The sequence below is a fragment of the Filicampus tigris genome, chromosome 18, assembly GCF_054856515.1.
Source record: "Filicampus tigris isolate MCC_2025a chromosome 18, RoL_Ftig_1.0, whole genome shotgun sequence".
Classification (NCBI taxonomy): domain Eukaryota; kingdom Metazoa; phylum Chordata; class Actinopteri; order Syngnathiformes; family Syngnathidae; genus Filicampus; species Filicampus tigris.
In genome coordinates, this window is record NC_141234.1 from 8,142,451 (window position 1) to 8,168,405 (window position 25,955).

The 25,955-nt window shown below is 44.5% G+C and overlaps 2 protein-coding genes across 4 annotated transcripts in view; both read left to right on the plus strand.

Annotated features, from left to right (window-relative positions):
• The first annotated feature begins 25 nt into the window (after positions 1-25).
• Positions 26-15,582, plus strand: hibadha (3-hydroxyisobutyrate dehydrogenase a). Its single transcript, XM_086015379.1, has 8 exons — positions 26-180; positions 1,186-1,346; positions 1,634-1,743; positions 1,846-1,967; positions 10,188-10,321; positions 10,739-10,815; positions 13,994-14,150; positions 14,766-15,582. The coding sequence occupies exons 1-8, from the start codon at positions 111-113 to the stop codon at positions 14,922-14,924; spliced, it is 990 nt and encodes a 329-aa protein (XP_085871505.1). The 5' UTR covers positions 26-110; the 3' UTR covers positions 14,925-15,582.
• A 10,223-nt stretch (positions 15,583-25,805) lies between these two features.
• The window catches only part of hoxa11a (homeobox A11a), a 33,139-nt gene continuing 32,989 nt past the window's right edge, over positions 25,806-25,955 (plus strand). For all 3 annotated transcript variants that reach the window (XR_015082092.1, XR_015082089.1, XR_015082091.1), the window contains exon 1: positions 25,806-25,954. The gene's annotated coding sequence lies outside the window, so the exon portion shown is untranslated. The remainder of the gene's footprint in view (position 25,955) is intronic.

Sequence of the window (25,955 nt, forward strand, 5' to 3'; positions counted from 1 at the left end):
CTGACTGCAATTGGTTGAACTAATTGTCAATCATTAGTGCTTCCATTGGCTGTACCGGTGTGTCAACTGTCACGGTTTATGCCGACTGCCGAGGTCAAGGGGAGACAAGCATGGCAGCGTTGTTTAGAGGGTGTCGAAGTATTGTGTTAAAGTGGAATAAACATGTCAGCTCAACCTTTGGTAACGTATCCGCCCAAAGCGTTTTTTTTCTGTCTTAATATTTCCGTGTGTTCGGAACAGAGAATGCTAGCTATCTTGACTTCTCCAGTATGTTAGCCAATGCTAGCTGTGTAAGCATATGACGTCATAGTTATATTGTTGACCACCTGCTCTGAGCATTCATCGTTCAATAAATGCAACTTTAAATGACTCATTAAACGTGCGTTTGTGTACAATTTCATTTATTAATGTTACTGATATTTTCGTGTGTTTTCTATTGGGTTTAATTTAAAATGTATCATTTAAATGCATTTCACCACGTCCACGTGGCCTACAAACACCATGCAATATCTTATAAAAACACCTTCTCAACTAGAAAGACCTCCAATACCCAAAACAATATTTCAAGAGTATATACACAGTACTTCCATAAAATGTACTATTAATTTACTAATCAAGCCTAGACGAGACAACAAAATGAAACAGTACTTGGCACAAATTGTTGTTTGAAACAATCTCACTTATTGTTATTTTGTGTCAGCACTGGACCATTAGTAAACCTTGTTGCCTAATAAACACTAATGTGATAACTTGGCTTACTATCATTTGGAAGATTTAAGATAGACTTAACGTTTGTACTTAATTGTAAAGCCTTTTTGTTGTCTGGTTGGTGCACTGCCAGTGTTTAGTATTGTTAACTTGCCAGGACTTTGGCTTGGCTTGAACTGTTTAATAGCCTGGCCACAGTTCCCAAATGCTGACATGGAGTGGTGACTTGCAGCAGCACTTCATTCTGTAAAATATTTGCATTTAAATATGTTGTTGATGACAAGTGTTTTTAGTTCCACTTATCTTGCAAAAGACCGAATGACACTTATCACTTTATCTCTTAGTCACAACTAAGCTAGAAGTTTATTGCAGCCAGCTACTGTACAGGATTGAACTCCTCCCTGGACTTTCAACTCATCAAAATCCCATCTTTCTGCATCTTTTATTCCCCCCCCCCCCTCTTTTTTTCCCATTCAGTGTCCATGCGGTCAATGGCCTCAAAAACACCAGTTGGGTTTATTGGTTTGGGAAACATGGGGAGTCCCATGGCCAAGAACCTGCTGAAAAATGGATACCCCATTATTGCTACCGATGTCTTTCCTGAGTCGTGCAAGGAACTGCGGGATCTGGGTGCCCAGGTAACACACAATCTGTAAATGTATCTTAAAGGGGACATATTATGTGAATTTTCTTATTTGTATTTTTTGTAATATTTGTTGATAAATAGTTTGGTCTTAATTTGGTGGCTTGGTGATAAAATGCTGCATCCACCAGTGACAATCTAATTCAATCTCTACAGGCGCTCGATTTTAGTGAGATAACAGTGTTCACTTGATTACTCCGTGGAGCGATTTCATTACCAAGTAACAGCTGTCATGATTTTCCGTTATTGATGAATGTATTAATTAATTAAGTTTTTTTATAGGTTGTGGATTCCCCTGCAGAAGTTGCAGAGAAAGCAGACCGCATTTTCACAATGCTTCCCTCCAGTCCAAATGTCATAGAAGTTTACACAGGCCCCAGTGGCATCCTTAAGTAAGTGTTCGGCTCTGCCTTGATTTGAAGTGTCATACAAGGAAAAAGAACATTTGGAGTGTTTCCTAAATGTGCAAATAAAAATCTCTGGTTTATCATTAGGAAGGTAAAGAAGGGAACACTTTTGATTGACTCTTCCACCATTGACCCTGCCGTCTCGAAAGAGATGGCCTTAGCCGCGGAGAAGATGGGAGCTGTGTTCATGGATGCACCGGTGTCAGGAGGTAAACCATTTTTGCACTTTTACCGTGCAAAAGTGTTGGCCCACCACTAGGTTTGTTTTTGTATCTTTTTCATAGCATTCAATTTAAACCAGTAAAGTACGACAGATACATTTAGCTTGATTACGCAAAAACAAAATGTATTTCATTCAAGTTTTGTGGGTGGCTAGTGCATGATACAAGAAAGCAAATGGTACACAGAGCAGAGGCCAATATTTAAGGATAGAAAATATATTTTAAGGACTTCAGTCAAGTCACTTCAAGTCATTGCTACTTCGGTCGTGCCCAATTGTTTTATTTCCCACTTAACAAGCTGGTCTGGTGTTAAACATAAAGGAGTGAAAGTAAAGAAGAATCCAATTGCACCAACCACTGTGGTAATCCTGTGACCCCATTGCCAAGTTCCTGACCTGTCTTCCACTCTTTGTAAATTTAAACCGTGGGACCTTTTGGGTTAATAGCGCAACATGGGTTGTAATTACTGAGCCAGTCAGGTGCCATCACAAGGTTTTATTGCTGCATTTGACCGAGAGGTCTTTGAGGCAAGATTGAGGCTTTAAGTCCTCATTATGTCGGTGCTGTCTGCTCGTGATGGCTCCTTGACAGAGCACAGGATCGCCAGTCGCTCTTAATGGGCCGCGCCGTGCTGGAGAAGTCCCGCGTCAGAGCTTTTTCATGTTGATGGAGCAGTAATGGCGAGTATCCCATGTTAGTGCCTTTCATGTCGGATAAAGAGTCATAAAGAGGAGAAAAGCTTCCCCTCACATGGAGCAGAGGAGAGGAGCGAGATAAGACGAGAGGGAGACGCTTTCGCAGTTAAGCTGTCCGTCACGTCGTCCCATCAGACCCGCGCGCAAATTTGGATTTCGGTGTGCATTTCAAGCGTGCCGCATTCCGACGCAGCCTTCTGCTATTTGTGACAGTAGCTGACTTTCGATTGCACAACGCCGAATTAATCACGACACACTCTGCTGCCTGTGCGCTCCCCTTACAAACATAGACTGGGCCTGCGGCATGTTTACCAGCTGGCGTCTGCAGCAGCGAGTGACTGGAGATCAGAGCCTTAAGCCAGATACTCTCCCTTAACACACACACTGTTTACATACTATAGACAGTGAACAGTTAGTGTGTGCACTCTTCTGTGAAGGTTGTACTTCTTCCCTGTCTCCCAAATAAGCCTCTTTTACTAGCCTGAGATGACCAATGATTGACCTTCTTCTGCTACGACTCGCTGCGCCAAACCTGTTCTACATGTGCCTAGTGCTGTTTATCAATTAGCAATTAGTCAACGTTCAGAAATTAGGTGTTACAAGAACAACAACAAAAATCTCTACTTCATTAAACCCACCCGTATTAACCGAGTTCATTTCAATAGCACACTAAAATGAGATTCCTCCCCGCGTATTTATTTATGAGAGGGGAAGTTGTCAAAGCAGGAAATTAATTAATATGCTCTGCTCCTACCAGGAGATGGCACCCTACTCAAATAGGGTGCGCGCAAAGGGTTGTGAGCAATAAAAGCTGGGCTCTGTGACAAATTGCCCTTCTCCACTGGGGAAACATGCCACAGTAAGCAGAGCACTGCTCTGAATTATACACTTATGATTATTGTTTAATCCCTTGCATGTACTTAAAAGGAAGTCCTGAGTTTGAAAGCTTTTGTGGAGTTTTACAATGGAGCCGTCATTCATTATTATAACGACCAAAATGTTTGCTAGGAAGAAGGCCCATGTAAACTGTTATTGTTCTTTTTCAATTCTTCATATCTAGAAATCAATCATTTAAGCCTGTGGCGATGAGTGTATCGAAACTGAATTGGTGAGAGACATGAATCTGTCAAATGGCAGAACTGCCCCTTCCAGCTCCCAGAGTTTCTGCTGTCAATCCAGATGCAGCCGTATGAGCTCACAGTTCTACCAATTTAATCTAATTGTTATAATAAGGGTTTGAATGTGATAAAAAAAAAAAATACTGTGGCGCAAAAATGTATGCATGTAAAAGATTGTGCGGGACTGAGACTGGTTCTCACGTCTCCGATAGTGCCCCCGCTCACATAATTGTCTGTCAGTAAAACGCAGAGTTGATCCACAACAAAACAAAAATCTGATGTCACAAGCCTAGGGTGTTGGCACACAACTTGCAAAAATAGAAGTTCTGGTTAACAAGTGGCCGGGTCGTTAGCAGTAATTACCCTAAAATGCCCGTGTTGGTGCCTGTATGCCCACGGTGGTGTGCCGCATTGCCAATCCATGACGGCTTTTAAAAAGTCCCCCCCAAAAAAACTTTCATTGTGTTTTTTTCCCAGCATTGGGAAAGCGATGTTGCTGCAAATGAAAGTGAGAATAGCTGAGCTGCTGTTGGACCATTGGCAGTCGGGCTGATGCTGCTCATTTGTGAGGTCTTAAAGACCTCGACTAACCAGCCATTTAGTCTGCGTCGCAACGCAGCTCTAATCATATGCACGCCACATCAAATGCAGTTCATTGGTCGCAGCGTGTCATTTGCTGACTCTTTGAACTTCATTCTCAAGCCTGAAGGAGATTTTTCAAACCAAGGCTGGCACCACTTGCCTACGGTCGATCTGGCCGGAAACCGGTCTTGAGCCATGGTACTGTATATTCCATCTCACAGCACGCTAAACAAAAATGTTGCAAAAAGCATATGCACTAAAATAATGATCTCATTTTAATTTCCCCACAATTGGACCAAGATCTGCGCCTGTTTGAGACATTGAAGCTATCATTCTCTTGTATGATTTTCAACAGGTGGAAACACTGCCATCGTGTAATTGTTCTGTGTTTCACTATATGTCTACGGCATAGATAGATGGATGAATAGAGATATATTATCTATTATTAAGAAATACTATTTTGAGGACTAATGAAGTGAAATTGGATAAATTCCCAGCATGGCACACGTGACGATCTCTAATGGCTAAATTTGAACTGTTCTTAAATCAAAGCAAACAATATCATTTACCGACACATTTTACCTCTGCTCAGTGCTCATTGAAAGTACCAGCAGATCACTCGGGCCAGGTTAATCCAGTCTGAGAATGGGATTAATGAGAAGATGAGCCTTAGAGCCCGAAGGCCGGTTACTGGAGGTTAGTGGGAAGCGAGGGGGGCGTTGCAGTTGCAGTCTGTCATTTTGATGGCTAACCAGTACTAGCGAGACAGCGGCCCAAAGACTCGATTAGCATGACAAGCCTCCCATTGACGGGTTCTAGTGACACGAGGGGGGAATGGGAATGGAAGGGTAGTAAAGAGAGTCAGGGTAGCGCTGACGGAGGGGGATGTTGATGGGGGGGGGGGGCACTGGAGTCCGTGCTCCAGATGGAGGTAGACCCAGCAGCTGTGGACTGGCTCTCACTCACCCTATGTCATCTGTTGTGCGTGTTCGTGCGTGCCCACGTGTGTTTGTGTGCGCACAGACAAAGAGTCAGCTGGCGAATGAGTCATATTAACCAACTCTGTCCGTCAAATGTAACTCGAATGTCACTCACTTAAGGAGGGATTAGCATTATGTTCATTTGAAGGACAGTTGTGAGAGCAGTCATTAAAACGCCAGCGTGCGTTTGTGGATTGGTGCCTGCAGACTAATTGCGCACCATTAGTTAGTTGACTTTTTTTCTTTTTTTTTTTTTTTTTTCGAAATGAGCCTCATCGGGCGAGAGAAACGATTGATTGCGGATTTCTCCTTCCCACTCCATTCTGTTGTCAGCTACCATTGAGTAGCCTCGCCCCCCGCGGAATTGAACGGTTACTGATGGCGATGATGGCGATGATTATCAAAGTTGCTCTTGTGGTCAATAGACGGACGTTGCAAACCTGCAGCTATAGGATCCCTAAAATACGAACTGACGCTAAAACTGTATTATCCCGTCTCATCTGTACTCAATCTCTTTCCTGAGATTAACATGGAACGATTAGTGTATGATTCGGTTCTCATGGTTTTTGCCCTCGTTAACTGTAGCTGATGAAGAGCTTCTTTCTAACACAACAATGCAGTAGTTAGTTATGTTGGCAGATAACTCTTGAAAGTCGTTTTTATGTGTCTGTGTGATTTTGGCCGGCACACTCCCTCGTACTGTTTCATTGAATTACTCGATATCCGTTATGGTTTTTACGGCGCCTTCTTGGGTTTTTAATTTGTTTGAGAAAGAGATCTTCCCGTGGGTGTAATTGTAATGGTGGACCACATGAGGCTATGTTGTTGGCCGGTAAACATTCTAACCCCAGCTGGCTTAAACTACAGGCAGTCAACTCTCATTGACAGAGTTCTACAAAATAAAAAATTAAAAGAAGGCCAAACGTAGCTGGGAAAACTTGGTAGCAAACAAGGTTGTATTTGTTTACAGCAAGTCAACTTGGAAACTCAAGTCGTGCCATGAAATGTGTTGTGCCGTGGTATCTCGACTTAAGAGAGCCTTGCAAGCCGTCGCGCAGATGGTGGATTATTATTTTTTTTTTATCTTGAGTTGCCCGCAAAAATTTCAGTTGCAAGCATTGATGGCTACAGAAAGCATCAGAACAAGCAGCAGTTTGGCAGATATAGAACCATTCAGAAAATCAAAAAGGCCAAGTGGTTGCTTCAAGATGGTTATTGCCACCCAAAGATATTAATGCTAACACCCAATTCAAAATGCAATAAAGAAGCTCACAAAACTAGCATAGGTGTTGCAGTCTTATAACCCTTTAAGCAACAGATAGTTTAATGCAATCGGTGCAGCAACACAGGTAGACACACAATAAAACAATACTTAGAGGCATATATTAATCATCGTCTGTGAAACCGGCTAATATAACTGCAACTTTCTGAGCTGTTTTGACGACATTTTTTGTGTATATATGTATTATGCACGATTATGTTTTTATTATGTGCTTTTATAACGCACTGTACATTCTGTTGTTTTCCTATTATTATTATTATCATCAACTAATTCACCGCTTCAAAAGACGCTTTTAGTGTAAAAGCTTTTTAAGGGCTCACGGACCGCTTTGTCTGAAGACGGCGCTCACTGCAAACCGGCTCAACCAAAGTTGTCTCTCTGATGTTGCTTTGCCTCCGCAAGTTTCAGCCCTCTGACGTTAATGTTTAATGGCGTGCTGCGAAGCATCTGCCCTAATAATGTTTGATCGGCTGCTTGTTAACTTTTGCTGCAGGAGCAGCTGAGATGAAGGAGAGGCGTGTATATGTGGCGTGGGCTACCAGCGCCGCCGCCGCATGTGCACACGTCGCAGCGCCCGCCCATCTGTCATACAGCGGCGTGCAGCAGCCAATTTCCATTAAACTCTAAAAGATATATGCACCTTTTCCACCGCTAGGCTCGGCGTGGTTGCGCTTGCTAGTGAAGCTTTGCAGTTGGCAAAAACAGGTACTTCTTGGGTTCCAAGCATGCAGAGCTATTATTGTCTGGGTGACATATGCCTACGGTGGTCGATCAATGGTCACGGTCAGATTGCAGGGCTAGAAAGGACACATGCTAACGTTAGCTTACTTGCTTGTTCTGCATTAGCTTTACATTTCCCCCCCCCCCACAATATCACATTTTTAAGCAATTGTTTTCACTGTATTCTTCTTGTGATGCCCTCTCATGTGGGAAAGGAGGGACGCAGTCATGACCGCGATTGATACCGACCACTTACCCGCGATTGCTGCGAGCGGAAGTTTGAATGTAAACAAGCAAGTGCACTTTTCTAACAGCTGCAGTAGTTCAACCATCGGTGAGTAACAGGCAGAAAGAATGATTCGAATCCCCTGAATAGAATAAGCGGTGGGAAATGAATGGAATTGAGCTGATTCCGCGCGGTGGCATTAGAGTGGATCAGTCCACCCAACCGATTGTAAGAATTTTAGAATAGGGTCATTTTTGGAGCCCGCCCCCAACCATTATTTTTACTACGTTCTAACACTCACCTTTTTTTTATCCTACTCACTTTCACTCATAATACCCATTCTTGCATCATAATAACAACTTCCTGTCTTGTAGCTGTCTACTTCGCCCTCCTACCCCCATACACACTCAACGCGCATCTTGTCCCCCCCCCCCCCAGGGGGCGTCGTGCGGTTGTGCAGTGCTAACGATCCACGACTGTCACTCCCGCTGGGATGGATGAGCCGGTGCACCCAGCTCTCAGGAAGCCTCATTAGGATTCCTCTTGAATCCGTCTCTGACAGAACTGGCCCGAGAACGGGACGTCCCTCTGCACACGCACGCTGATGCATATGTGCATAATATACGCGGTGGAAACGTACCGTCCTGCGTAGGCGGCGTGTCAAGAAAATTGCGTCGCGCGCACACACAAACGCATACGTGACAACGGCTGAACTTTAGTGTGCACATTGAACTCGAGTCACCGATGCGCCAACACACACACACACAAGCGTTCACATTATGATAATGATGTGGTTTTTGTTTCTCCCCCCCCCCCCCCCAAACCGCATGGATCTTCCATCATTCCTGCATGACCACTGCTGATAGAAATCCTCTACATTTCATAAGAGCTTATTAGGGCGATTAGTTAATTTGAGGGAAGGAGTGTTGGGAGGTAAGACGAGGGAGATCGTTATTCTCCTCTGGTGTCTCCCCCTCTTGCTTTCCTTTTAGTGAGTTATATTGATCAGCGCATCGACTGTGTTATCAATAATTGCCTCTTTAGTTGTCCACAAACCGTGATCTTTGCTAATGAAGCAGCAGTTGTCGCACTGCCCTTTCCAAGTGTATGTGTTTAAGAGGCTTAGTCTGCTGCTGGAAAAAATAAGACTGTGAGGTGATTTTTTTTTTTTTTTCTTTCTCTCTTGACCATATTTTCAACTTCTGTCATTCGATCGCCAAGCAGTGGTAAACGGTACAATATAAAGCAACCCGATCGGAAGCAAACGATGCGCCCTAATGACAGCTCATCACTGACACACGCGGGATCGCCATCATACATGTGACTAACCGTGCCAATTAAACAAGAGGTAGGAATGAAAGAAATGTATATTTATTTATTTTGGTTTGCTCCAGCCTCCTTCCAGTGCTGATCAGGTGATTTCAGCTCTTTTGCCAATGCTAAGTCCTGTTTAATTATTAACAAGGACATTATTAGGTGTTCAGTATTAAGGGGCCTTTCATTACAGTTTCACGGCACCCCGAAGAGAGTTCGAAAGTCTCTTTCAACCTTGCTCGGCGTCCCCACCTTTTTTTTTTTTTTGCAGAGCTAAAAGTGCAAACATGGACAATTCAGCAACCTGCTCGATATTTTGAGCTTCTTTTTGTGTGTCCATACCAGTAATCTGTTGTGTCAGGGCATATTTACGAAGCATTTAAGGGGTAACGCGAGCCTGATAGGGTCCAACCCGCTCTGAAAAGAAGTTATTTTTCACATGAAGGACTCTGCAGAGACGGGAGGGGTCGGGGGGGGGGGGGGCGTTTTTGCCTCCCACAACATGGCACGCTCCTTAAGCCATCAGGCATGGGGAGGGATGCCTAATTGAACATGATAAAGTGTAAAGTTAATTACCCCTCGCGCATGTCACTGATAGCCCCAAGAGGAGGGGCAGCCTCAGGCACAGCTGGTGTATTCTGTCCGTGTGTGTGTGTGTGTGTGTGTGTGTTGGATATACGTTTGTGTGTTTGCGAAAGAGAAGGGGTGGTAGGACAAAAGGCAAGAGCTCCCACGAGGGTTGTGCAGTGGATGATTGCAACAATCGGCTTTTAAAGATGCGTCTGTCCCTCTGGTGCGCCGCTACTTAACACGCCGGTCCCGCCGTGGGTCCAACACAAGCGCAAAGTGCAAAGCGGAAGTGCTTTTAAGAAAACTTGATTTCAGTTTTAGGAATAAAACTCTTTATTCAGCATTGATTGGTGCGGCGGCAGCTCACCGGCTTTGGAACGGCTGCGGACAAATGAAAAAGGCAACCGGTTATTAGAGAGAGTCCTGTTTTCTCGGTCCGGTTTGCAAGCTGAGCCGTGATTGGTCGAGCCTCAAGCAACTGTGATGTCGTTTTCAATCGACACCAAGTGAGTGACAAAATGGCCGCCCCCTGAGATGGAAGCAGTTTTTCTGCTTAATTCATAGTCCACAAACGCAATGTTAATCAGAATGCCGTGTTCAGACTACTGGGCACAAATAGAACATATAATTGTAAAGAAACATTTTTGAGTTGACCTTTTTCATCTTTAAAGGTGAAATTGGCTATCCGTCATCCATCTACTCTCATGTGGTGTGCTTTTAGGTGTGGGGGCTGCCAGTCTGGCCAAGCTAACCTTCATGGTGGGTGGCGCGGAAGAGGAGTACAACGCTGCACAGGAGCTGCTCACCTGCATGGGAGCCAACGTTATCTACTGCGGACAAGTTGGCACCGGACAGGTAAAAACTTACCGATGTGACCACCCAGGCACATTTCAACCTGCAACTTCAAACGTACACACGAAATTACAGTTACTTAAAGCGGAAGTGAACCCCCAAATTTTCTTGACAAGAATATTTTTTATGTAGCCCCACTAGTCTAAACACGGCTGATTAGCGCAATATTAATCAAAATGCCGTGTTTGAACTAATGGAGGCTCATATAACATATTTTTGTTAAAAAAAAATTGGGGGTTGACTTCCCTTTAAAAAAAAACACAATGTCAATGGCGTGCAAAGTTGAGGGGGTGAGTGGGCACCTTTCTGCCCGCAGGTAATTAAACCAAGGTACCACTTGATGTCTACTTTTGTCAATCTTGAAAATGATCCAATCGTATGCAGGACCGGTGACACGTCTTCTTTCATAATCCTCCTCAGGCGGCAAAGATCTGCAACAACATGCTGCTGGCCATCGGGATGATCGGAACCGCAGAGACCATGAACCTCGGCATCAGGTAAGTTCGTTCTGACACTCTTGAGTGAGCCGATGGTCGTATTTACTGCTTCTGTCCGGCTTTTGAAATGTTTAGTTTTTGAAAGCGCAAAAGAGGTCAGCGTGGCCCTCCAAGTATCTGCTCGAGAGATGGATGAGGGGGGTGGAGTCGCTGGCTCTGATTTACATCTGCTGATTGATCTCTCACCAGGATCCTGTCTGTGGACACCACTTAAATTAGGTGACATTTTAGGGTGTTAATAATAGCATCTTGTCAGATTGAAAACAAACAACAACAAAAAAATCACTAATATCCTGAACGGGTTTAAACAGATAGAGATTCCACAATGAATCATCAATTAAATGCATGTAATTAGGGTTTCAGAGTAAAGCCTCAGTTTTTCCTCAGATCATAAGTGTAAATTACCAACCTTCCAAATAGTACATATTTCCCTTGTCAGGCTACTTCCTGCATTCACAGTGTTAATATGAGGTGTTTTCGTGCCTTTTGACGACTTAAATGCCATAGTGCACCTGGTTTTGATGCACATGTACGAGTGTGCGCACGGGGCGGCCGAGTGCAGCTGTGCCGGTGTGACTGATTTATCATTGCGGAGACAGAAGAGGAAAATTGGCATGAGCCGCCGCACATAAATCCCCTCGCCCGGCCACTGAAATATGGAGGCATTAAAGGAGCAACGTGGATTTACACATCGCGGCATTGCACAAACACACACGTGCACACCGCCCCGTTTAGATGCTGACACATCGAAGCCTGACCAAATATATTTTCAGCTTTGACCCAAGTTATTTAAAAAAAAAAAAAAAAATGTAAATTAATTAAATGATTTTTTTTTTTTAAATTAAGCACATCCACATTTTATCGAGAGGTTTTATTAAAAGGTTTGTCAAAATACTTTTTCACTGTATCGAAAGATCGCATTTCTTATTTCATGGATCCTGGAATACACGCACACACACTGACATTCTAAAATGTTATCGTGCAAGTCTTGGCTAATAAAGCCGGCATTTCAAAAAACAAGTGTGTCTTCTTACCTGTCCACGTTGGGCACAATTTTCTCTCACACTCGCACACATACACAGTTCTTTTCATGGAGCTAATTTGTTGATCTCAGACGGAAGCTCGGCCCGTCTCCACCGGAGCATGACGTTCTCAGAGTGCAAGGAATCGCCGCGCATGACAATTATAAGCGCACACACACACACACAAGCTGTCGTTCTTCCTCCTTCTCTTTCCTCGCCCCTATTTGTGTAACCTCCTTATTTTATTCCGTCCTTATAATCCCTTCGACTCTCCTTTGCCTCATTTGTGCCTGCTGTAATTTCTGCATGCAGTCAAGCAGGCAGTGAAAGGGGCGGTGGGGTAAAGACTGCAAAGAAATATTTGGAAAGTGGCACAACTGTGATTTTTATTTATTTATTTTTTTATGATGTACATGAACATGAGAGGATTTATAGCTTAGCACTTCTACCTTGCATGCACACGTACACTAGTGCAGGTGATTTAAAAAGGTCATGACAACAGGCTGCCATTTTTAGCGAAGGGGAATTAAATCTTCCCCTCACTGCCGCCCGAGTGAATTGATTAGCGCTTATAAATGTGCTTGTTACCTCTATAAATGAAACGGTTAAAGCTCGCGTGTGCGCTCATTACCCCTTTAGTGTAATAACAAACATGAGTCGGGCTCTCTTGTGGCGTCGCATGAGGATGAGGAGCTAATTGCAGTGGAGCAGACATCAGTGCTGCAAATGAACTCCACCTGCTAGCGCATACGCACCCTCTCCTCGTACTTCCGCCTCATCTCCGTCGGCGCGTTTCGCAGAGCAACACGTTTGCGTCGCCGCCCGCGACTATGCGTGTCCATGACAATCTTGTTAAAGCGTGACATGTCGCTTTCGCCGCGCAAATTAGCGCCGGCAAAGAGCCACCTCCGCCGCGCCGGCTAACAGCCGTGGCCGTTTGAGCGGTAATGCGCGCTCGCGATGGGAGCGGGAGGGGAAATTCATTGATTTATCGTTAACAGAGGACAACAGCTCGCCGTCGGCGTCACCGCTCGCCATAACAAATGATCCGCGCGCTCGGACGCGCTTTATTGTGCGCCCAGCTCGTCACCTTTTCAGCTGCTGACCCAGAACGCATTGGGGGGGGGGGGGGAGAGAGATGGTGAAAGTGGAGGGGGAGGCGGGGTTGATGTCAAACATATGTCCCCTTGAGTCCTCAGACAGGGGACGTGTCAGCCACAGGAGATGCGGAGGAGGGGGGAAAAAAAAAAAAAAAGCATGGCTGAAAAAGCCATCAGAAACGAGAGATCCACCGATGCCACATTTCCAAAACCTACACGAAAGAGACAAGGAGGCGGAGACATGGCGAGCATGTAAATGCAGCCCATCCTTAATTAGTTAGTAGAGGGCTAGTAAAAAGCTGTGCTGTCGTGGTAATGGCAAAATGAGAGCGGAGTGGAGGGAGGGCGGCTGTGAGGAGCCATGATGGTTTAACAGTCATATTGAGAGCAGAGCCGAGTTACGGGCCTGTAAGTAAAACTGGGCTTGCTTGATGTGGCCAGCATTCGTTTCGATTAGACCGGCGACAGACGCCGGAGTTACACACCCTCTCCGCTGTCACGCCGCCGCCCGCGTCTCCTTTTCCTCTCTAAATGCGTCCACTCGCGTGCATAATCGTAAGCTGCCACTGAAGCCAGAGGTAAAAAAAAAAAAAAAAAAAGCGCTCAGTGACAGTGAGCTTTATGGCTCCCCCGTGCTGCTTAAACCACTTCACCTCCTCCTCTTTCCACTTCTTTTTTTCATGAAAGAGGCATGATGAAGGATAGACGTGGCGCTAAACATCAATACTGCATTAGGCAGCATTACAAAACCTTCAGCCATTAACGCTGAGGAATGGCCGCAGCCGGGCGCAGGGTTCAATAGGGGTCACACGCTGCCATTTTTCTCCATGTTTTACTTGCGCCCTGCCACACTCCGCCTCAAGGATGACTTGAATGACTCCGTCGATGGAATGAATGGAATATCCAACAGTTCTCCAAAATGGCGTCAAATGTCATTTTTATGTATGCTCATCATGGGCAAAGACCTGCAAAAAAAAAAGGCTTCCATTGCTAATTCCGATGATCCACCTGTGAATTACACTAGTAGAAATTGGCTCTTTTGTCGCTTCCCTCTAGACTTGGTTTGGACCCCAAACTTCTGGCCAAGATCCTCAACATGTCCTCGGGTCGCTGCTGGTCCAGTGACTCATACAATCCTGTCCCCGGTGTCATGGAGGGAGTCCCGTCCGCCAACAACTATCAGGGAGGCTTTGGAACCACACTCATGGCCAAGGTGAAAGCCTGACATGTGCCCCGCTTCGCGTGGGAAAGGAGAGCCACGGTGGCACATATATACATTTTATGCTCGCAATTCCAATTAAAAAGTGATTATTTTTTTTTTTTTCATCAATTTAAATGCGTTTAAAGATTTCAAGTCTTCATTTTAGGTTCGACTGGACTCACCGAATCGCCTATTTTATAGCGAGTCAAATGCGAGCGGGGCGCTTGTCGCACCCTCGGTCCTACTTCCTCTAATGTTCTGCTTCATGTGCGACTGACCGTGTTGCGTTTTTGATTTTTACTACTGAGCTCACGCGTGGAGCTCTCGCCATATTGTGGGAGTACACGGTCATTGTGGGTCGGCATGTATGAGCGCCGCTACCTCAATCACAGTCACCAGCTGACACGTTTAGGGCTTTAACACATCTGCTGGCTTGGTCTATTTGATGGTCCATATGCTCCTTGCAAAAGGGCTTTTGTGGTCCAATTGTCGAGCTGCCATATCCGCAACGTGTAGGATAAACCCGATGGGGTTCACCGTTCAATGCAGGAAAATCCGGAATGTGCTTTTTGCTTTTATTCCATCAAACGCCTTCTGCTCTCCCTCCCTCGTGGTGTCTCCATCCAGGATCTAGGCTTGGCCCAAAACACGGCCACCAACACGAAGACGCCGATTCCTCTCGGTTCGCTCGCTCACCAGATCTACAGAGTCATGGGATCCCGCGGCTACGCCAACAAGGACTTCTCATCCGTCTTCCAGTTCCTGCGCGAGGAGGAAGGACAGTAAGCGGAAGACACACGCATAAGTACAACCTCACACCCAATGGCCCTTTGTCCCACAATGCTCAGGAGAGACGACACTCTACCCTCGTTGTCATGGTCCGGTTTTCGCTTCATGACATTGAGTGCCGGGAAATGCTAAACTGGCTTCAAATCGGATTTGGCATACCAAAGGTACCGCCGGTCATGTTATCATATTTTTCCTCAGGCAGTTTAGGTTTTGACTTCCAACTTGTTGTCTACTACACAAAGTCACTGCTAAGCGATTGGACCTGATCCTCAATATTGTGTGAGTTGCATGTTTAGTTTTGCACTTGGGGCACACTGTAAAATGCTCAGGGGTGTTTGATGTTACACAATCTACTTGAATTTACCTCTATGCCACCGAAGTATTAATCCATGTCAAACACTGTTTCGGTTGTACAGCGTTCAATGCAAAATATTGTCGGCCTCTGCTTGTTTCCTGTTGTCCATTTTCATTTAAAGTCACAAGCGAGGACCGGTTAGTTCATGGCTGCTATAAGCAAATGTACATAATGTATATTTCGTTTTGTTGTGGAGTTTAGAAAACTAGTGAAGACATTTTGGTCCAAAAAATGGTCTATATTTTGTCTTGTAGAACCTCACACTTGAACCTAAAATGTGTCATTAAAATGTCTTCTGTATACTTTGTGTTGGTGTTTTAGCGCCCGCCTTCATGTTAACACCGAACGAGCATTGCGTCATTGGTTTGTGACTCACTCTCCATGGCTGACTGGTGAAAATCCCCCTCACTTAGGAGGAGAAATAACTCTCGAATTGGACTTCATTAATGTTTTAAATGGTCTACTCCGCAAATCAGACAATGGCTTCGAGTCTAGAGATTCGCCTCTTGTCTAGCCTGCCTGAATTAGGCAGCTGATTCATATTCGGCCTGCTTAAATTTGCCTGTTTTATAGCGGGCTGCTGAGCCGGCGGTTTCCTCATTAAAGGACACATGAAAGCAGGCCGTAAAGGAGTCGCGGCGAGACTGACTTGAGCGCTGACGTCGGAAGGGGACGCGACTGAGCCCCGAGCCAGAGGGCCTCACCCTCGGGGAACCCGGCAGCCACAGCGCGTTTGATTGTGTCCACGATTGGGCTAAAATCCAGTCTGATGTGTCAGCGAGAGTCGGTTACTGTTGATTGAGGTAAATCACCTTTACCACGCTCCAATTTTTGACTGCACATTTGCAAAAATCAAAAGCGAAATGAGTCATTCCTCTCAAGTGCATTTTTACATCGGTCTAATCGAAAATCATGCTTTCCGAGTACAAACCGGCGTAGCATTTTCACTTTCAACGGAAGAGTTTGTGCCATGTGACTTTGAACTAAATCAGGAATATCATTTGAGACAAACTAATGATAAATTAGAGTAAGTGTCGCCTTCGAACAGGAAACCAGGACGTAACTTGCAAAACTCGCACCAATTTAGGTGTATTATGGTACCGGCGAGCCTGTTTTAAGACTTTGAAGTTAATTACCTCCCCGGTAAGCAGCCCCTCCCCTCACTGCTGCCTCAGCTTTAAAGCCTGCTGCTATGACAAATACCCGAGGTGATTTTCTTCATTATTTCCCCATTATTACTGTTGTTGGATCCTCTTTGCTGCTTAACGTCTCGGTCTTTATAAGCAATCCGAGCGGTGGGGGTCATGCCGCATGGCCGGGGAGGGCCCGCGGGTGGTGTTGTTGGATCCTTATAGCATCCGAGTGATTCATTCCAAAAGCGCCCAAAGTGACACGTAGCTAAATTAGCTGCTGGAAACTCGCGGCTATAATAGCTTGCCCAGCAGCGCATAACAAGCCCCTCACTGTAAAGTATCGTGGACTTGATATCTTTGCCACAACACCGCCAATAATAATTTAGCCCCGGGGCCCCGGTGCACGGCGGCAGCATCTACACATCAGCACCCAAACAAGTCACGTTGGGTCGACAACTCCCCTTCCACGTTCCCGAGTCAATGACTCCGCTTAGGTTCATTAGTGAAGATAATTTCACTGTGGGCAGGCAGTAGGCCAGCACATAACACGTCACGATGACAGCTAATTATAGCATCACGTCTCTATTAGAATATATTTGTGCGGTACTTGTGAAAGGTTGGCACACGACGCGGGCAAAAGGTTCAGGAATATGAATAAACAACAAGATCCTTTGTCTGCCTTGTTTTGTACTCGCTTCCATCTCGCTTTGTTATACAGTGATAAGGCTGTGCAATGAATCGAAATTCAATTACGATTACAGTCCGCGATTACAAAATTGGCATAATGGTAAAAAACTATTATTAATATTCATTTATATCCAATGTGTCTGTTTACACAAGGAAATCATACTTGAATTTTACAATTGCACCGTTTTTTGTTTTTTTTTAATTCTATAACTAATTTTCTAAAATTTGTTTGGTCCAAAAGGACCTTACTTACAGTTATTTGTCTTTAGATTTTTTTACATTGAAACATTGTTTTGTTTTGTACCCCAAAATAATTGATCGTGATTTCAATCATTACCAAAATAATCATGATTCATATTTTTTTAATAATCAAGCAGCCCTATGCAGTGAAATCAAGCTGAAAGTCGCCTGTGTCTTTAAGGGGCGTGGCCAACCGTGGTGTCATTCATCACAGTAATTCAAATATTTTTGCATCGTATGTTACAGGATTTGTAATTTGTGTTGGTTGTGTTATGCTTTACATCTAAGCGTGTTTTCTGCCCTTATCCTCCCCACTCTACACTTGCAACATTAGCGCACACACACGGTGTCACCTGTGAGTAACGACAGCACATGCACTCTATTCATCACACACCGGTGCACATCCTCAGTAGCTCTTCATTATATTAATTACTCTCATTGGAAGAATGATCATCTCCCCCGTCAGACTACATCGTCGCCTGGAACCAACGGAGACCAAGTCCTACGTGAGTAATCACTGTTACCTAACAGGGCCCGGGCCCCACCGGGGTGGGCCCTAAATACCCAGTGGGTGGTGCAGCATCCCGGTAAAACACATTCATCCCTGTCTGCCTCCGGGTAGCGCATGCTACAGGTACTGTTTTCAAACCTGTTATTCTTAAAGTTGTGTGGGGTTGCCAGAACACATTTTCGGGAATAAATTAATACAATGTAATACAAAAATAACCAAATTTGCGTCAAAAAGGGACTGAACCACTTCTTGGATCAATTAGAACCACATTTGTGGGTTATTTTGCAAATAACAACCTCCATTAAATGGGTTATTTTCTACAAAACAAACCTGACCGTTGGGTTATATTGACCCAAGTAGCGGTTGGTCCCTTTGGACCCAAATTGAGTTATTTTTGCCCCAACTGTTTTAATTTATCTAATGAATAGGCACTCCTGTGTCCATGGCGAAAACATATGTTGACAACTTTGTACACTGCTGGGTCAAAAGTAAACCAAATTGGGTGGAATAGCTATGCCAGCGCCTTGCGCATTGGGTTAAGGATTTGATTCAGCACTTTTGGTCAGGATTTGAGCAAACAAGGGGTAAAAACTCCCCATAATAATGAGTTAAAACTACCAAGGAGTAGGTTACTGGGTTATCAGTACAGCTGTAGTTAAAAATAATACAAATTTCTTTTTAGCAACATTTTGTGAGAAGCAGCAGCAGCAACTTTCACTTTGCAGTGGTCGCAATAGAATATTGGGTTGGTGGGCTGTCCACCGTGACAGGGATTTGAACTCTGACCTCTGTGTCCAAAGTCAGCAGCGTTGCCCACTGATTCAATGCTTTCAGAGAGTATTACATGAAATTTACGTCAAGTCAGTACCAAACCTGTCAAAAATGTCGATCCGCTTCAGCTTTTTCAACCCAATCTGATGAGTTAAAGTGATTGACTCAACATTGGGTAAAAGTAACCCAATCTGCCACCCAGGAAGTACTTTATGAAAACACCCCAGCATTTTATGGGTGTGTCCTCACACAATGAAGTGAAATGAGTCTCAGCCCCACGGTGCAGGTGCCTGGAATGTTGGACGCGCAGTGGGTAGCGGTTATGAACCTTGATACTGTTCAACTCTGCAACATCCAATCAAACGCGCATCAACCCATTACGCCAACCTTGAGGATTTATGGCTTTTATTGTCCTGAATGGAGCATGTCCGCAATGGCCTCATCTCGCTCTGTTTAAAGTTCCCTTCATGGCCAATTGGCCCGATACGCTATGCTTGTCTCGCGCTAATTGAACAGCGATGGGACAAGAGAGAGCGAGACGCTAAAAACAGCGAGGGGGGGAGGGCCGGTGGAGCGTTCAAGACTTCATTGATTAGGTGGTGAGCGGTGCAATGTTTCTCTCCTGACGCTTACAAGCATTAAAGCTACATAAACACCTATAATTGGTTCGTTTAGAGCAGTGCGGATTTGACACACTAACGCGCGCGCGATCATGTCGCGTGCGTGTGAGGGATATAAGGCGAGGGGGCGAAATTAAATGCTCATTAAAGTCGTTCCAGTGACTTGCGGAGTGGCGAGTGTGGGTGGATAAGATGTCTTCTATATCCCGATGCTGCACTAAGATGGAATGCTAAAACCATCCTCTGAGACTTGAACACTCACTGCAGGGAGGGCAAGAAAACGGGAGGGACACCGCTGACTGTGACAAATTAGCTCTTGAATCCGTTGCAGCCGAAGCGGCCGTGGGCATCGGGAGGGCGAGATCCGGCTGGCTGACTACAGTGATGGAACGTTATTATGCCGTTCTAATAAAAGACCCACGCGACTTTGGGGACTTTTCGGCGTGGTCACGTCTTTGCATATCGGCAGTGCGGATGTAAACAATGGGGAGCAGACTTCAGCCAAGGGAAAAAAATATATATATATAGCAGAGTGGCAAATTGTAGCGTCACGAAAACCTGTTTTTGTGACTAACAACGGCAATCATAACAATACGTCTCGCGTTCGTGCTGTGACGGAGGTGATATTTTGCGCGTTACCTGTCCCGTAGCGAGACATCCATCACAGGCCGTGAGACCACCTGACAGAGTGTAACTGGCCCACCCCCACACGTCCACATCCCGCCGGAGGCTGAATGGAACCCTCGCCGGATTTAGGAGATTATTATGAGATTCCTCCGTCATGGCTGTCATCTCTTATCCAACAACCACTCGACTAAATCGCCATCTTGTGCTGTAATGCCCTTAGATGCTAACCAAAGGTGCTATGCTAGCAGAGAAGTAGCTAGCCTTGGCTATCAGCTGATTAATTCACTCAACTCCTCTCTCAAGTCAGTACAGCACTAATATTAGTCATGTTACGCAGAGGATGAAGGATAAATGAATCTGATTTCTGTTATAGTGTCAGTTTACATGTTGCTGCTGCACCATTTCTTTTAGATCCGTTGGCTTCAAGGATTTTGTGGATCACGATAGTTATTCTTTGGAAAAAAAATATCTCTAATGAGTTTCAAAAAAGAATGTTTAAGATAGATCTGGGTGTATACTCTGCATATAATCACGGTATATCAAAAGTATGCCGTTCTTGCGATGCAGTTGCTATCAGGGGCCAAGACATTCAACCAAACTTTTTTTTTCTTTTCTTCGTGTTCCCTCAAGAATTTAGTCCGACATTGCCGATTTTTCTTCTCGCTGCAGCTTCATTTACAGTATTTCAAGTAACCCCAAAATGTCACTTTTCGATTAATTGCAGCGCGTTATATATGATACTAACTTCTACTATGTGTGAACATGCTCTAGTTCCACAAGTGCCAATATTCCAGTTATGAGTTGGGATTCGAACCTCACCCTCAGGACGGTGAGGCAGACGTGCTAGCCACTAGCCCGCCGCGCTGCCCAACAACCCTTGAACTGAAATGAAAGTAGAACAAACTTTATTGCTATATCTAAGTTGGATGACTTGTTTGTCTCGTACCTGTCTTGACTCGGAGTTGGAGAATATTCCCCTTATTGTGGGATGGCAGCTGATTTCAGTGCTCAGCTCCTTTGTACCGCCCATTCCACCTCAGTAGCCTGCGACTCCACCGCGTCAATCACGCCTCTCAGATAGCTCCATGATTGCAATCGACACTCCGATGATGGAAGTGAATAAAACTCCCCGTGACAAGCCAGCGTGTGAGTCATGGCTACGCGTTAAAAGTTGAATCTGACACGTCGGACGTTCTTTCCTCAGCCGTGCTTTATGACGGGAGATGTTCCTCGATGCCTTTCGCCATCAATCCCCGCTCTCAAGCCCTCTCCCTTATGTACCTTTTTTATGCCGCTGGCCGATTTTTGAAGCAGCGGGGCTTCGGGAAAGCAATGTGATGACTCCTCGGTGTGTGCGGCTAATAAAACAAATGAGCCGCTTCTTTAATTTGAGCTAAGCACCCATTCCCACACTGCAGAAAGTGAAATCAATGATGTCCTCTTGGTAGGCTGACTTTCTTGAGTAGTTTTTCTACTTGTGCATGTTCCTCCACCTGACTCCACTAACCACTGCCTAAACAAGTCTTTACCCAATGTAAACTCATCCGGGCCAGTGACTCACCCGCCATTTTAGACGCGGTCCTGTCCTCATAAAGGCGGCGCGCAGAGAGCGATGTTTACAGATACGCCGCGGCGGCTCACCTCTGATCTGCCTTACGATCGAAAGAGAAGAGAAAGAGAGGGAGACATGGGAGCAGAGAGGCACGGAGACGCCAGGGGTTACATGATTGCAGGACAAACTCATAAAAGTTCCATTAACCCACGAGAAGTTAAAGAGGCCCTGTTTTCATCCAGCAGACAGCCGTCACAAACAAAGCATCACCATAAACCGTATCCTCCTTCCTTTCCTCGTCATCCCCGGAGCACCCGCGACGGGCGTCTTGTTTTCCATCTCGTCCCAACATTATTTCCATCGATGTGTTATTCCTATATCGACACATTGACGATTCATAAGGAGACATTGCATCTCCTCGGGAAGGTTTTAACAGCACTCCTCATGAGGAATCCTCAGATGACCAAAACAGGACTCCCTTGTTTTAGCCAGCCCCAACTCGGAATCCGGCTTCCTGGCCAGTGAGTCACAACCTGAAGACGCCACAGGTCTACAAACGTCAGCGTCAGCTTGTCGGTCGAATTAAACTTGCCAACTTTTGTTATTGCACAATAATGAAAGGTAAAATCATCACGCTCAATTTTGATGGCTTTAAACGGGTGATCATTGACTTCCTCTTTGCAAGAGGACATAAACTGCATATCTTTTAATCATGTTAGACTTTTAACGGTGGTTAGTCGTATACCAGGGATGGGCACTTAAATGCTGGAGGGGACTACAATTTTTCATGAGTGCTACTGGGGGGCCACATAGGACCGCGCATTTCCTAACCAGATGTATGATAAAAATTAAAAATAAAAAGATTCCCCATTCTCATCCAAAAACAAAGGGTTTGAAAACAACAAAAATAACCACATACAGTTTTTCTTTTTTTCGGTGCATAAGGGCCCTCTTGCATAAAATTATCATTCAAGGATGGTACAAAACTGCTGAACAAGAAACCAATGATCATTTTGTACATAAAAAAAAAACTCACTCCAAATTATATTATTGAGCTACTGTGTTTGTTTTGCACATTATTCCAAATCCGAAGAAAAATTATTAGGCCTACTCATAATGTTGGGGCAGTATAAGGCCCGGTAATAAGCGCAACCAAGACATATCTGCCATCTTGTGGTGATTGGAGATATTACAACTTAAAAATAGAGTCAACCACTGCAGCTGCAGTTTGACACCGGCGAACTGCCATATTTGCAGATTTCTTTTATTTTTATTTTTTTTTTCATATTCTGGATTTTTCCCCCTTTTTCCCCGTTTTTGGTGTAAAACATTTTGAATGCTTATCGTTTTTTGATTTTCTTTTTTTTGTGGAGGTTGTTTAAAAGAATCAAAATTTAAAAAAAAAAAAACTACACACGTACCTATTTCAACTGAAACTATTCCCTTTTAGTCTTTTATGATTGTTTGTCCCCCAAAAGGAAGGCAAGTCTCCACAGCATGACTGTGTAAACAGAATCATGTCCCGACATCATAGGACTCACACGCGCACGCTCACACACACACACACTTGACCCCACCTCTACCTTGTCAGTCACCTCCGTTTTATAGTTTTAGGGAGGTCTGCTGCTAGCCAAAGAGTGTGAGTGTGCTTTCAAATCATCCATTAGGCCACTAAGCACAGGCTCTTAGCTCCTCTTCTGATGCCCTCGCTATCTGGTACCACTATCTCCTCTGCTCCCTTTCCCATGGTGTAACCTTACCTCCCTGATTTAGCATGTTTCACTCCAATACACACTGGACTTTTCCTATGCTACGTGCAGAATACCCTGCGTTTGCAAACTCAATTCTAATATTCGTTTCTCTCGACTTCGTTGCTACCACTACAGATAGAATTTGTGGCGCCATATTCGTTGTAATCTACCCGCGGTCCTCAGAATCAGTAGTGCTGGTTGATGGAACTTCAACTAGATTAGATTAGCAACGGGACTGTTTCGTTCACCAGATTATAAATTCGTCCTCACTTAGGGAGTGATGACTCTCTTCACGTGGTATTTTTTTTTTTGATAATGCGATCACTCAGATGCGGTGCGAGCTCTCTGCAGACCACGGCTTGTGCTGGGAGATGTGACTACAACACTGTCAGGAGCCACCGATCAGAACAGCTGAACTTTATTTGGGTTTGAATGGTGGAAGGTGTGCACTGACTCCCATTTAGACTGAATTTCAATATGTTAAGTTTATTTTTTTACACAGCTACACCCCCACTTATGAGAGGGTGTCAACCGTATTACCTCAGTTGTTATTGAGTTTATATTTCACATTAACAGTGGGAGTTGTTTTAAAGAGGAAATCAACTTAAACATATAAGAGTTAATCCACTCGTTTTTAGCCATCTCTGGGGGCGGCCATTTTGTCACTTCTGTTGACTGAAAATGACATCACAACTACCCAGGGCTCAGGTAACAACCAATCACGGCTGACCTGTTTTCAGAAGCTGAGCCGCGATTGGTCGTTATCTGGGCCCTGAGCAGTTGTGATGTCATTTTCAGTCGACAGAAGTGACAAAATGGCCGCCCCCTGAGGTGGCTAAAAAGGGGTGGATTAACTCTTATTCCACAAACGCAATATTTATCAGAATGCCTTGTTTCATCTAGTGGGCTTGCATAGAACCTATTCTTGAAAAAATATGTTTGGGTTGACTTCCACTTTAGGTGATTTTTTTTTGGTCCCTTTTTTCACACAAAGAAAATGTCATTTGAACGGGGGTGCTTAGACTTTTTTATATCCGCTACAGTATAAACAGTATAGAATTTATTAGCATATATTTACCTGATAGATTTTATTGTATTTAATCAATTCAAAGTGAAGAAGGTTAAAGTGGCCCTTGTGCCATTGGATTTTTTGTCCCTATATATTCTATATGTGGAGTAAAAAGTTTGGAGAGCCGTTGTCTTTTTTTCTTTATTATGAGTCTCGTGAAGGCAGAATGGGTATGGAGGATTTTCATTCTCCATTCAGACTATCCTGTCAACCGCAAATGTTGGTCAGCACCATTCAGGGGTCAGGAGGACAACTCGGCTTCACCGTGCTGAGGGGGTGGGGAGGGTTAGAAGATGTCATGGAGGCTTGAAGGGGGAAGCCCAGACTCACTCTGGGATGGGACCGGGAGGCTTGCTGTGACAGTCGCAGGACGGGCGCTTAATGAGGATACATCACTGCAGCAGTGAGCCACACCGTTAGGGGCAACGTACACCAAGCGTGGATGCAATTGTGTGTGTATGCACTCTTAAAACTGCTGAGTCAAAAAAAAAAAAAAATTTTGGTCAAAAATTTGATCCAACTTTGGGTTGTTTTGTGTCAAAAGGGTTGACCAATGGACTCATGTCACATGACCAAATTGAGCTCAAGTCTCAAAAGCTAGCCCATTCCTGCCATTAACACCTACACTAAAGCATGTCCAGCAGTGAGACTGTGGGAACCGGCTGGTTTTTGGACTCATGGCGAGGGGGAAAAAAAAACGGCAACAACTTTCCTGTGGCCCTCAGCCGCCATGGTTGGCGAGCAGTAAACGCAGCCAGCATGCTGTAAAATAAAATGAAGTGCGGAGAGAATTGGACGCATCCACAGAGCCATTGGCTGCCGAGTGGGTTGTAAAATAATAACACGGCGTCATAAAACAAAGTGCTTATTAAATCATTTTTAAACAATATTGCTCGATGGAAGGCATCCTGTGAGAGGCCCCACGAAACAAAATTGATCTGATGAGGATAGCAGCTGGACAATCAAAATAAAATTAACACATTAGACCAGCAACCATAAAATCATTGTACACTCACAACATTCGGTACACTCGTACATAACATTCAATATTAATTGCAACAGTGCATCACAGAGGTGTTTGTAATATTTGGACAAATTATTCACCTCTGTAAATAATTTCTTTTTTTTTCATGAATGCACTGCTATGGACTCTATTTGTTATTTTCAAAATGCTAACTATTCATCACTTTATAGTATTTTATACAAAATGGAAAAGTACAAAAGGGCTTCAGGATGTAAAACATACCGCGTGCAATGTTCGATCAAGTATCTTCATGACTCGAGAATTTTTCATTGCATTAAACGAAAAAAACGACTTGGTCACGTGTTCATTCAACACCCATTCAGAGAAGGAAAAAAAACAAGGTGGGTTGCTGATGTAATCTCATTTCAATTTGCTGAGAAAAAAGCTAAAGTTCACGCGCACCTGCAACAAAGTACGGAGGGAAAAGCCGAGTAATTGTCTCCACACCTGTTTAAAGGGTCTCTGAACAAACCAATGTTAACAAGCAGGGGTAAAAATACATCCTGTGAAATAAATGTGCCGTTTGTTCCATCATTCCATTCTCTAATCGGGTTACAGTTTGATTGAAAGCGTGTTGTTGACTATTAGAAATCGACGTGTGTGAGTTGTTGCGTTAAAGTGATAATTGCACACCTGTGAATGGATGAACACCCCTCCCCAAGTGGTAGATTCCAGGTAAATTTCGCGG

Excerpts from the sequence above, each read along its gene's own strand:
- hibadha (XM_086015379.1), top strand. The coding sequence starts at position 111 with ATGGCAGCGTTGTTTAGAGGGTGTCGAAGTATTGTGTTAAAGTGGAAT. Across the intron at positions 1,744-1,845 it reads GGCCCCAGTGGCATCCTTAA|GAAGGTAAAGAAGGGAACAC; the intron begins GTAAGTGTTCGG and ends GTTTATCATTAG. Across the intron at positions 14,151-14,765 it reads GAACCACACTCATGGCCAAG|GATCTAGGCTTGGCCCAAAA; the intron begins GTGAAAGCCTGA and ends GTCTCCATCCAG.